The sequence below is a fragment of the Sinocyclocheilus rhinocerous genome, unplaced genomic scaffold (genome assembly GCF_001515625.1).
Source record: "Sinocyclocheilus rhinocerous isolate Xijiao unplaced genomic scaffold, SAMN03320098_v1.1 scaffold216, whole genome shotgun sequence".
NCBI classification, from domain to species: Eukaryota; Metazoa; Chordata; class Actinopteri; order Cypriniformes; family Cyprinidae; genus Sinocyclocheilus; species Sinocyclocheilus rhinocerous.
Window position 1 is genome coordinate 396,517 of NW_015661078.1, and position 13,677 is coordinate 410,193.

The 13,677-nt window shown below is 40.3% G+C and overlaps 1 protein-coding gene across 2 annotated transcripts in view; it reads left to right on the forward strand.

Moving 5' to 3' along the window:
* The first annotated feature begins 3,052 nt into the window (after nt 1–3,052).
* The window catches only part of LOC107726248 (brain-specific angiogenesis inhibitor 1-associated protein 2-like), a 25,181-nt gene continuing 14,556 nt past the window's right edge, over nt 3,053–13,677 (forward strand). The window contains exons 1-5 of one of the 2 annotated variants that reach the window (XM_016535778.1): nt 3,053–3,376; nt 8,074–8,155; nt 8,985–9,060; nt 9,239–9,325; nt 10,798–10,859. In XM_016535778.1, the coding sequence (XP_016391264.1) occupies nt 8,108–8,155; nt 8,985–9,060; nt 9,239–9,325; nt 10,798–10,859 (273 nt within the window). In that variant the 5' untranslated portion in view covers nt 3,053–3,376; nt 8,074–8,107. The remainder of the gene's footprint in view (nt 3,377–8,073; nt 8,156–8,984; nt 9,061–9,238; nt 9,326–10,797; nt 10,860–13,677) is intronic. The other variant, XM_016535779.1, reaches the window with a different exon arrangement.

Genomic DNA, 13,677 nt, shown 5'->3' on the forward strand with positions numbered 1-13,677 from the left:
GTCTTCATCCCCACAGCCGATGCAATCCGACGGGACTCGGGCAGAAATCATGTTCATGGATGAGCTAATGATTTATTAACGTAGTAGAATGAAGCAGGGTGAGGCTGAAAGCTGTCGAAGCGAAACGAGGCGCTGAATGAGCGTGACACACTGCTCGAAAGCAGCGGAGCTTTTATTATGCCACAGTCGAGCGCTTCCGCTGCTTCCGGTCGTGCGTATGTGGGGTTTATTAAAACATAATAAATATATTTAAAAAAGAAAGAAAGAAAACATTTCTCCAGCACTTGAAGTTTATTTCTATTGTCAGAGTGCTTTGATCATAAACGCATGTCATCTGATTACTTTAACAATTTTTTCGTTCTTTCTTTTTTTTTGCATCACTGCATATAAAACATTGACGTTTCTGTTATGTCAGCTTACTACTTTTCAAGCTAATCACACAAAAAAATATTAAGGCTGAAGTTTTGGATCCAAACGCAAGAAGGCAGCAGAGCTCACTCTGAACTTCAAGACTCAATTTTTCTTATTTTAAAATACTTTTAAATTACTCAGTTACTTTAAAATACTTTCAATACTCATTTTAAATACTATTTATAATGATAACAGCTCAATAAAAAGTACAAGCAAATAAATAAATAAATAAAAATATAACCGCACACAGCGATCATCATTGTCAAAGCACTAAGATACAAATTATATTGTCTACTCATTTTAATTAGTAAGCAGTATATTCAGTTAACATTGTTATTTTCAGACAAATATGTATTCAATTCAATAACATTAATATATATATATATATATATCTTATCCTGTGGTTAGTCGCCCTCTAGTGGACAAGTATTACAGCCTTTTTTCTGTCACTCACATTGACATAAATGATTTATCATTTAGAAACTGCAGAAACACCCAGCATCAGAAATTAATTGACATTTTGTAAGTTTTTACATAATTTTTCATGTATACCCAGTTTTGTGAGGTTTGTATATTGTGTTTTCAAGAACTAGGCCAATTAGTCATAATGAGCCAAACCCCAAAATACATCAGCCCATATCAGCTAAACAATTAAATTCAACTGGAGTCAAAATGGTGCAAATCAAATGTCCTGCAAACCAGAGCATGAGTTTAAAAAGTAGGGTTCTTAAAGTGGTATAAGCCGTTTTGTACAAAGATTCTCACTAAATGTAGTACAGCCTCATGTATCTTGTGCATAGAGAACATAGTAAATTCCACAAAAATGAGTTGTTCACAACAGCTGCTGAATAATTTGTGACATGTTTTTGACGTATGTCCCCTATGAAGTCCATGACCTATAGTCTATGTGGATTGTAGGTAAAGCACATTATTTACACAATAAATAGGTCCAATAGTCAGAATGGGCAATGTCAGGCCATTTCATTGGCTTATAACTTTGATAAACCAAAATTATTTAGAAAACTTTCAATCATGAGGGTTTTGGGATGATGCATGCCAAGTGTCATGTGAATCCGGACCAAGAGGGGGAAAAAAAGCTTTTTCCGAAAATCCAAAACGCTGAAAAATTGGTAAACAAAATTGAATGTACAAATTCTTGTAGAGCTTGAAACAAGGATTTAGAGATACATTTTGATTCTAGTCCTTAAGAGAAAAATAATTATTGACAAAACAGTACAAGTACGATAGAAGTTTTTGCTGCTAAAGGAGGCACAACCAGATTTAAGTTTAAAGGGCAATTAGTTTTTCACATGGCTGATGGGTCGGGTTGCCTTTGTTTTATGTTGTATTTCGTTTAGATCTACACAACAACAGAACAAATCAGGGCAAACACTTTTTCACAGCACTATATACTGCATTGCACATATATCCCTGTTGAAGAACTCTACAACAAACATGTATTTTCATTAGTGTATTTGTGCATCTATAGCTGGATATGTTTTATAATCAATAGAAAACACTTGATGTTAATATTTACTTTAAATAAATGCTTTACAAGAAAAAAATGCAGTGCTTCATTTTGCGGTAAAGTTGAACAGTTTGGTTAAGATAAGCATGTGTTTAGATGGCTGTGTACATTGTTTTGAAAGCAATTACATTACTTTGGAGAAAAGTGTCAGAACGATTGAGAAAAACTGTAAATGCGAAATGAAGCTTCTTTACAATATTTTTTGTGTGTATTTTTCCCTCTTAAAAATAAAGGTTCTAATTCACAGTGATGACACAGAAGAACCTTTTTTTTTTTTTTTTACAACCAGATTTAAGTTTAAAGGGCAATTAGTTTTTCACATGGCTGATGGGTCGGGTTGCCTTTGTTTTATGTTGTATTTCGTTTAGATCTACACAACAACAGAACAAATCAGGGCAAACACTTTTTCACAGCACTATATACTGCATTGCACATATATCCCTGTTGAAGAACTCTACAACAAACATGTATTTTCATTAGTGTATTTGTGCATCTATAGCTGGATATGTTTTATAATCAATAGAAAACACTTGATGTTAATATTTACTTTAAATAAATGCTTTACAAGAAAAAAATGCAGTGCTTCATTTTGCGGTAAAGTTGAACAGTTTGGTTAAGATAAGCATGTGTTTAGATGGCTGTGTACATTGTTTTGAAAGCAATTACATTACTTTGGAGAAAAGTGTCAGAACGATTGAGAAAAACTGTAAATGCGAAATGAAGCTTCTTTACAATATTTTTTGTGTGTATTTTTCCCTCTTAAAAATAAAGGTTCTAATTCACAGTGATGACACAGAAGAACCTTTTTTTTTTTTTTTTTTGTTTTAATTAATTTTCAATTGTCCTTATCAACCCTGATTGACATGGTAATAAAATTCTATTACATTCAAAACCAACAAAAATACTGTCCAGGCAAAAGGAACGTGAGAAAAGGGTCTAGCAACATTTGTTTGCACATGCCACTTCTGAGATTGTATTCATGGAATTAAAAGTGAAGTGTTGGTGTGTGTGTGTGTGTGTGTGTGTGTGTGTGTGTGTGATTTGCTCCTGTAATGAGCAGAGGCGCTATTCACAGCGCTGTCCCGTTACCTCATTGACATTCAGTCCCAGTGAGAGACACAGACAGAGAGTAAGGAGACATTGTCCGGGACAGAGACAGAGACCGAGCCGCTCGAGCTCTACATCGCGACGGCAAATGGACATTTCGAGCGGAATGAAGAGTAAAGTTTGATGAGTTTGAGGAGCAGCGAGCAGTGAGTGTGTTCTGACCTGGATCCAGTGAGGGCTTTGGGAGACACAGGGCGAGGGGTGAGGGGTGGGCGAGCGATTTACTGGGTCAAACAAACCGACTACCCCCACCACTGAAGAAGGGAAGGTCAGAAGGAAAAGAAGAAAAACCACAGACAAAGCGCTGAGGAAACCATGAACACTGAAAAGGTAGGAGAAAACCTCCACATAACACAAACCACTGGAGTTAATTTACTTCATAATACAATCAAACTAACAATCTGCTACAACGAGTGCAACAAGTGCCATTTGAAAGAAATATGACAATGCGGTTACTATGATGGACGTGATTGGCATTGTAAATCCACCGGCTGATAAAGTTGCATTGCTTACTAAACTTTGTTTTGCTGATTGTGAATTATTGCATTGAGAAGCAGCTAAAATGAAGAGAACATCTATTGAAATGTCATGTTCATATCATCTTATCACGTGTTTTCCAGCCTTTCACTGTTACATCAGCAGAATCATAACGCCACCTTTACCTCATATTTCATCTCTGTATCATTGCAATAACATCACTTTAATCACCAGCTCTTACAGGGAACAGGTGTCAGCTGGGAAAAAAATTAGAGGCACAAATTTGTATACAGTCACAATTTATAGAAATATATTTATTTATTTGATTATGGAACGTGGCAACAAAATATGCAGTGACACAATTATATCTATAACCTTTCATGCAGTAAGTAGGAATACATTCTGTGTCTGTCTGGAGTTAGTCCTAAAGATTAATATTCCTAAATCTTATCATGTGGTTTTGCTTTGAGGTCATCTACTTTTAATTGGACTCTGAAAAGCTGCAGACATGTAACTTTTGGCAGATGCACTCACTTAAAATCTACAGTCTTCTCTTCCATGAAATAGACATATATTCTATGCTTTGGCAATGTAAAGATACTTTTTTACCATGCCAATAAAGCTACTTGAATCTTGAATCTTGAATCATATATTCAGATGACTCATGTTGCACTCAGAGCTGCTTGAACATTTTTGTCCAATCAGTGTCACTCTAGAATAGGAATGTCCCGCCCCCCAATACCACTTGTTTCTATTAGACATATCAAATCATGGTTAATGGCTGTTATGTGAACTAAAGGCTGACTATTTGCAAAAAGGGATGCGCCCTTGTCACTGGGGCAGAACCCTTAAAGGGACAACTTTGTGCATTATTTACCCCTGACAGGTGCATGGTAGTACATATTACTACTCTAAGGTACTACTAATATGCGGATGTTAGGGCTAAATGTGACCCTGGAGTAGTTCATCCAAAAATGGAAATGTGATGTTTATCTGCTTACCCCCAGGGCATCCAAGATGTAGGTGACTTTGTTTCTTCAGTAGAACACATATGATGATTTTTAACTTTAACCGTTGCAGTCTATCAGTCGTATAATGTATGGCAATGGTAACAAAATCTATGAGAGTAAAGAAAACATGCACAGACAAATCCAAATTAAACCCTGCAGCTCGTCCTATCCTAAGAAACCATACATCAATGGAAAGCTTATTTATTCAGATTGTATAAATCTCAGTTTCAAAAAATTGACCCTTATGACTGGTTTTGTGGTCCAGTGTCACAAATAAGCTTCAGTGTTGTCACTTTAAGGGCACTTCTATTCTAGCTAACAGAGAACGTTCTCAGAACCTTGTCTAATGTTTTGGCAAGGTTCTCCCCAAGATATGAACAAATGTTCTCGCAGTAACATTAATGGAACATTTGTTTAAAGTTATCTGGTCTTTAATAATGTTCTCAAAACTTTAGCACAAAAACATTAGTCCTTATGTAGCTCCGCCCCTTTTCGTAGAGTCTTTAATGACACTCTAAGCATACTTACATGTCATGAATTGAGGGTGAATCACAATAGTTGGTGAACTATTAGTCATCAGCTCTCAGTGTGAATCAAGGGAAGAGAAGACGTGAAATGAAGTGTCGTGTGATGAGAATGTTATTTTTCGGGGGATCTCACTCATTCTCTTCATTTAGGACAAATTCTTCCTCCTAATCTTCCTCTAATAACACACATGAGAGCGCTGACCTGCTGTAAACACTGGCCTTCAGAGCTGAAGCTTTATGTGATGGGTAATCCTGACTGGAATCTCTGATTCACGATCTTTCCAGAAGGGAAACTGTGTGAGCGCAGTGTTTGTTCAGCGGCTTGACTCTTGCGCTTGCGTTTGGGAAGAACTGCTCTCCTCAGGGCACTGTGACATGTCAGACTCAATTTCATGAACTTAAGACATTCAATAACAGTGTATTAGGATGGCTTTGGCCAGACTCAGACTATGAAATCTCTCGAGGGTCACTAACAGGGCTGGTCCTTATTTTGAAATTCATAAAGTGTATGTGAAACGTTTTGTCAAATAACTAAATTGGTATTATTCGAGTAGAAATTTTATGATTGAATCAACCTGACTACATATTGATTGCAAGACATTTTTGTGGCATGTTCAATTATATCAGATATTAGATATGCTAGCAGAATGAATTAGATTAATAAATAATGTTTTAATGTGTGCCATGAATGCTTGAAGTGAAGTGATATAATAAAAGTCAGATATATAGTACATCCTTTGCCACTCATGTAAAATGTATTAATGATATACTACTGCATACATTTCATTGCAAAACGTTACTACATCATTGCCCAGCTCTTTATATAAAGTTGGATATATAATTATGTCCAATTTTAAACACACACATAAAGCAACATATATAGCAAATCTCAACTGCTTTATTGCTTGTATCATCACAAAATGTAAACTATATTATTGTCCAGCTCTAATCTGATGAATCCAACTACAACGAAAGCAGAAATTAAGATATTTTAAACATTAAAGGGTTAGTTCACCCAAAAATGAAAATTAGGCTGCGTTTTACTCACCCCCGAGGCATCCTAGGTGTATATGACTTTCTTCTTTCAGACGAATCCAGTCGGAGTTATATTAAAAATTGTCTTTGATCTTTCAAGCTGTTTAATGCCACTCAGCGGGTGTTGCATTGCTTCAGTCCAAAAGCAGTTAAATAAAAAGCGCCCATCCATAAAACAAGTGTCTCACACGGCTCCGGGGGGTGAACAAAGGCCTTCTGTAGCGAATCGATGCGATTTTGTAAGAAAAATATCCGTATTCAAAACGTAATAATCACTTGAATCTAGCTTGTGCTCACTGTTGTATACGGAAGCAGTTCCGGGAGAATGACGTATGAGGTCAGTGCTGCGCATGTGCCGCTCAGAAGTGACGCACGCGGAAGCGCAGCGGAGAGATCAAAACAAAACAACGGTCAAGAATTAGAAGTAACGAGGATTTGTAAAGAAGAATGTCGGAGGATTTCAATATAAGCCAAGAGGAGACTGGTTTTCCTTTGCTAAGGTAAGGAAACTTTGCTTACTTTGCTCCTGTTAACAAACGTTGGTTTTCACGAGACTCATCGGCGCATGTGCAACGCTGACCTCATACGTCATCCTCCCGAAGCTGCTTCTGTGTACAACTGTTGGCGCAAGCTACATTAAAGTGATTATTACGTTTTGAATATGGATATTTTTCTTACAAAAACGCATCGATTCGCTACAGGAGGCCTTTGTTCACCCCCCGGAGCCGTGTGAGACACTTTTTATTATGGATGGGCGCTTTTTATTTAACTGCTTTTGGACTGAAGCAATGCAACACCCGCTGAGTGGCATTAAACAGCTTGAAAGATCAAAGACAATTTTTAATATAACTCCGACTGGATTCGTCTGAAAGAAGAAAGTCATATACACCTAGGATGCCTCGGGGGTGAGTAATACGCAAGCCTAATTTTCATTTTTGGGTGAACTAACCCTTTAACATCATGATTTTCAATAAATCTGTTTTAAAACACTGTGAGTTGTGAAAAGCACCGTACAAATAAATTCAAGTTGACTTGATAAAAGCAATGCTGCATGCCTAATTGTTGTTTAAAATGATATAGGATTTCACATGTCCAACAAAACAAGTCAAATTCCTGCAGAAAAAAAAATGAATTCCTTCCTAATTCCAGGAAAGATCACTTTCTGTTGATCGGGTTTGGTTTAAATATCTGGAGCTGTCATGGGTTTTCCATGGTTCGGGCCGAAGGAAAATACTGACACTATAGCATGCAGTGACATTTAGACCATTATTTTGTGGCATTGTGACACCGGTTTCCTGTTTTTGAATGACAATATCCTTATGAACATCCATACAAAAATGGTTCGTCAAGACACACAGAAGTGGCATGTGCAGGATCTTGATGAGTCCAGACTTTTGAGATAAACTGTGCCGACGGTTGCGAGTCTGGCCTCAATCACACAGTGCCTGACCTCTCTAATGCTTGAATAGAAGCAAATCCCTTCAGCAATGTTATAACATCTAGAGGAAAGCATTCCTCAGACCAGTGGGGATGTTGTCACAACTTCAGTTAGTTTCAGTGTTTTAGAATAAGAGCAGGTAAACTGATGTGATCGAAACATCTAAACATTCTAGTTACAATTTCATAAAGGGTTAGTTCACCCAAAAATTACAATTCTGTGATCATTTACTCACCATCAAGTTGTTATGAACCTGTAGGAGTTTCTTTCTTCTGTTGAGCACAAAAGAAGATATTTTGAAGAATGTTGGAAACCAAATGTTTGACAGTAGCCATTGACTTCCATAGTATGGAGAAGAAAAATACCATGGAAGTCAATGGCTGCCGTGAAGAGTGTTGTTGGTTACTAACACTCTTCTTTAAGGCAGAAGGTCTCTAGCTAATGCAGTCACTGAATGAGCCGGATTCATCCTCTCTGTCTCACGTTCTTGCTCTCTTTCTTTCCGTGTATCCGCGTGTGCTGTGACTTCGTGACGTCTAGAAGTGAGGTGAACTGATCTGGAGAGAGAAGCACAATGTCACGGTCAGATGAGGTCAACAAAATGACAGAAAATGTCTACAAGGTATGTGTTCAGTGAAAGGGAACAATAAATAGACAATCCAGGATGATAAAAGGAGACATCTTAGAAATGTAATCTTTTCTTCATGTTTGTTTTTATTCTCACATTTTGTGTAAAAAAAAAAAACATGCATATACCAACAACAAATAATTGACATAAATAATGAAAAAAATTATAACCTCTTTATGAATCCTCTATATTATATAATTTCCTGGGGTTTTTTCTTTCTTGCCACATAACAAAAAATTTTGTCAAGCAAAGAAAAAACTTTTTTTTTTTAATTACTATGTCACCATGGAGCACAAAACCAGTCTTAAGTGTCAATTTTTTGAAATTGAGATTTATACATCATATACATCATCATATACAATGTATTTTTGGCTATTGCTACAAATATACCCCAGTGACTTAAGACTTTTTGGTTTTGTGCTCCAGGGTCACATATGTGTGTCTATATGTAGAGAGTGAGAGCGATAATTATATATATTTGTTATAAATATAAAAAAAATGCTTCTGTACTTCTTTTTTATTCTTTTTAGGAAAAAAAACAAATTAGGGCAAAACACTTAATTCTTTTTTTCAAACTGTTTAAACACCATCTAGACTTGTTTCATTTTAAATAACAAATATATATATATATATATATATCAGAATCAGAATGAGCTTTATTGCCAGGTATGATATATAAATGAATTCTAAAGGTATATTTCAGTCATTGTGAATTGTATTTTTAACAGTATTTTGAATAAGAATAAAAAAGAGCATCACTGACACAGAGCATTTTCCATTATTCCACCTCATGTATTGAATGTGTTGCTGATTCTGTGTTCAGGGCATTCTGGACCAGTTCAACCCCAGTCTGAAGAATTTTGTCACCATGGGCAAACACTATGAAAAGGCTCTGACGGGTCAGACATCATTATTTAATAGTTAATTTTCTCTGTAATGGGCAAAAGTCCACTGATAATCAGTGTGAACTTTGATGTATGTTCATCAGCACTTCGCCTGCCAAACAACAATCATGTATGCACTCTCTCTCTATGTCTCTCTATGTCTCTCTCTCTCTGTCTTTCTCTGTCTCTACAGGCGTCACAATAGCAGCGAAGGGTTATTTTGACACTCTGGTCAAACTAGGAGAGCTGGCCAGTGACAGCCAGGGCTCAAAGGAACTAGGTAAGACACTTCAGACCCAAACACAGTGAATACACCAGAAAGATCTGAGTAAATAAATGTCCTCAAAGTTAAATAATCTCTCAAACTGATTGTGTAGTCAGGTTCACAACCTAGTTACTGCACCAAAGTGAAGTCATTGCAAGTACAGTATACTTACAGCACATTTGCAGTTAAAGTATTGATGTTGTCATGTAATTCCACTTAATTATTTCAAATGAATTGGCATAAAACAAGAGAGTTTATGTTAGAACTAAACTCTTTTTTATGTGTTTTTGAGAGAGTTAAGTAACAGGGAGAGCAGTTAATGCACTTAAAGTGACGGTTATGAGGGATTTATTTGAAGGTTGTGATGATTGGAGGATGTGTTTAGGACAGAAACAAGGTGCTATTAGACAGGACTGTTGTTCTGATAAAAGCGCCAATGTTGCAACATGCTAATTATGTTCTAATATTATTATGTGACCCAAATCTAATTTTATAATTACAAAGTGTGTTTTTCTGCAAACTACACTACATCATCAATAAGTGCCTTAATGTTGACTTCATTGACTTATTTATATATATATAGAGAGAGAGTGTTCCCATGATTTAGACCCAGTGTTATTTTAGTACCATTGAATGTTTTTATTTTTAGATTTCCCATTCTCATTTTATTTTAGTAATATTATTGTGTGTATAATTTTAGTTTTAGTTAATTAGGGCTATTCAAATCTGTTTCTGAAGCGACACGTCCGGCAGAGTAAAGTTAGTGGTGAGAACTGAATGTGAAAATGTTAGTAAATATAACTACATTGTTCAAGTTCATAGTACATCAGCGTTTGCAGGAAATGAAAGCGTGAAACCAAGTGACTACAGCAGAAGAGAATGAAGAGGCAAAGCCTGTACGTTAAAATGGAGATGAAGAAAGTAAGAGAAAGCGAGAGAGGGGCAAAAGAGAGAGAGGCCTTTGTTGAAAGATTAACAACACCACATGATCTCATTGTGCTGCTGAAAACAGCGGGGGTGGACGAGAGGGAGGGAGAGATGCCAAGCCGCACACACACTGTTGCTCAGTAGGGGATAAAGAAGGCCAACATCCAAGGCTCGGCCCACTGGAACCCACAACAAAACACCACAAATTCACCCTCAATGAAACGCAAGAATGGACAGACAATGCCACGCATATCACATCCTCTGAAGGAAGAAATCGCTCTTTTCAATTGTGTTCAGACAAATAATTGCACATACACCACAGCCTACAGTTTAGACAAGTTCATGCATTTTAGAAAATGAACATGCAGTTGTTACATTATAGACCGAACTTTAAAATGACCCTAGTGTGAGCTTGATGTAGTCAGGTTTATGTGAGTGAGATGGCATTATCGGGTCGTGTTTGATAGTACGTCTGTAAATTGTGATGGCTCTCATGCTTTGAGTTTTTCTGATTGTGTGCAATGTCTTTTGACGTCTTCTCATAATTCATATTGATTCAGGTGACACGCTGTTCCAGATGGCAGAGGTTCATCGGCAGATCCAGGTCCAACTAGAGGATGTGGTGAGTAAATAAAGCAATAAGCCCCGTGAAGCCATGGTTCCCTTTCAGTCGGTCACTCTCGACGTCACGTCGGATGACCGACGAATTGGGATCTCGCTTAGAGCGACCCACTTTGAGTGTAAACTAAATGAGCCAATGCACATTGGCATGCAATTATTGCATCCAGCTGTCGCTGATCACAGCGTGAGTATAAGTAGGCAGCTGGTGCAGCACATATTCAGCTTTTCGCTTCGGAGCCGAGCGGTCTCATCGTTCTGCTCCTGATCTTCTGCTTCAGTGAAACTACGAGTTCGAATACAAGCACTCTCTTAGGAAGCTCTCGTGCTGGTGGTACGGCTCTTCAGCGGCGGTGGTTCTTCCCGTGTCGAGTGGGTTGCACACATCAGGCTGCACTACCCCCTGTTTGTGTTGCAGGCGGCCATCTCCCCTGTGCGCTTCAGCACACTAAAAGAGCAGTTCTAAAAGAGCATTCACAGGTGGAAACGTCTTTTTAAAGACGCGTCTTTTAAAGATGCCCTTCCATCCGTGCGTTTCTGGATGCGGTCGTTACCTGGCGCCGGGTGATGGTCACGATCGCTGCCTCTCGTGTCTGGGCCTTAAGCACGCTGAGGTGGCTTTCGTGGATGAGTCATGCTCCCATTGCGGGAAAATGACCGTCTTGGAGTTGCGGACCAGACTTCGTTTCCTGCAAAGGGGCGGGGTGCCCGTGCCGCTGCCCAGACCTAGGTTTCCCCCTGGCGGCAGCATCTGGACTGGTCTTACGGTGACGGTGAGGAATTCCCCTCCGAGGACTCCTCCTTCCGCCGGCACTTCGCAGCCAGTGGAGCCGCCAAGAGAACAGGCTGGACCCTCCCGGGGGGGTACCACTTGTATTTTTCAGTGCTCCCCCCGACGATCGGATGTTGATTGCTGCATCGGAGGGTGAGCCAGACTTTGCTGGAGAGGATGATCCCTCTGGGCTACCAGCGGTGCCGGATTCAGATCCGGAAATAATGGCTATGCTTTCCCGGGCCGCCGAGAGCATCGGGCTCGAGTGGAAACCTCCACCGCGTCCCGAACCCTCGAGGCTGGACGATTGGTTTCTCGGAGTGGCTCGCGCTGGTTCTCAGGGCCCCACTCTTTCTCAGGTTCTCAGGGCCTTTCTTCCCGGAGGTGCATGATGAGCTCACTGGGTCGTGGACGGCACCTTTCACTGCCAGAAACCGCCCCAGTGGTTCGTCCTCCCTCACCACCCTTGATGGCGGGGCGGGGCAGCGCGGGGGTATACGGAGGTCCCTCCGGTGGAGCGGTCGGTTGCGATGCAATTGTGTCCTCAACCACCGGCTGGGGGGCCACGTTCGACGGGCTTGCAGTGTCAGGGGTTTGGACGGGCCCCCAACTGCACTGGCACATCAATTGCCTCGAGTTGCTGGCAGTGCGCCTTGCCATCACCCTGGCTTATCAGGCACAGGGTGTGCCCTGCCCGTTCAGGTTGCGAGCTCACTCTACTAGAAGTGTTGCATCCTCCTGAGCGCTGGCTCGTGGCACCTCGCTGACAGATATTTGTAGAGCTGCGGGCTGGGCGACCCCTAACACATTCGCTAGATTCTATAGCCTTCGTGTGGAGCTGTTATCCTCCTGTGTTCTCTCCTCAAATGGGTAGAAGCACTGAGATGCCCCGGCTTTGGGTCGGCTCGCTAAAGCCGCTCCAGAGAGTCCATATCATAGACCCTGTCGAGCTCCTCCATCCCCTCGGCAGCCAGACGTGGCGGAGCGTCCGGTGCCAGGCCCTCACTTGATGAATCCGTGAGAACCGGTAGAGGGCTGGATTCCATATGTAAGACCTAAGGCAAGAGGGTTACAATCACCTCTAATCTTCCATATGCGCCTAAACGGTTGTTCATATGTGTAAGTGCTTCCACAACCTCCTTCGGGAAGGATGGGGCTTCCGCAACGTCCCTGTTCCAAGTGGTACGGGTACATTTTCCCAGTGTCCAGTCTTACTGAGTGGGTAGTGCCATAGCAGCAGTAGCTGGTCTTCTTGTGGTAAGTCCTGGCCTGCGTCAAAAAGTAGGGGCGCAGGAGGCTTCCACAGGACACTGGAAGGGGCAATAGCTATGGCCCTTTGGTAGGGATCCCAATTCGTCGGTCATCCGACGTGACGTCGAGAGTGACCGACTGAAAGGGAATGTCTCGGTTACGTATGGTAACCCTCGTTCCCTGAAGGAGGGAACGGAGACGTCACATCCTGTCGACATAGCTTCTGTACCACCGCTGAGCGGCCGGGTTACCGGCTCGTCTCCTCAGCGAAAACCTGAATATGCGCTGCACCAGCTGCCTACTTATACTCACGCTGTGATCAGCAACAGCTGGATGCAATAATCGCATGCCAATGTGCATTGGCTCATTTAGTTTACATTCTAAGTGGATTGGTCTCTCTAAGCGAGATCCCAATTCGTCGGTCATCCGACGTGACGTCTCCATTCCCTCCTTCAGGGAACCAGGGTTACCATACGTAACCGAGACGTTTACAGTGAATTTATAACAGCTAAGGGGCGTTGTTAGGCACGATGCGAAGCGGAGTGTCTAAAACCCCCTTAGCTGTTATAAATTCACTGTAAACCGTGGCTTCACGGGGCTTATTGCTTTTATAAAACTGTTATTCCATATACGTAGTAAGGTTTCACAAAATAAAACCGAGCAAATAAAGTGTAATGATATTAATAAAAACAGTATTCTTCCACCAAACAATGTAGTTCCTCAGAATCAGTTGTGGTTGCAACAAAGTGGTTGCCGAGCAACACACAAACGTAAACAAAGGTGTGTGTTTGTAGAGTAA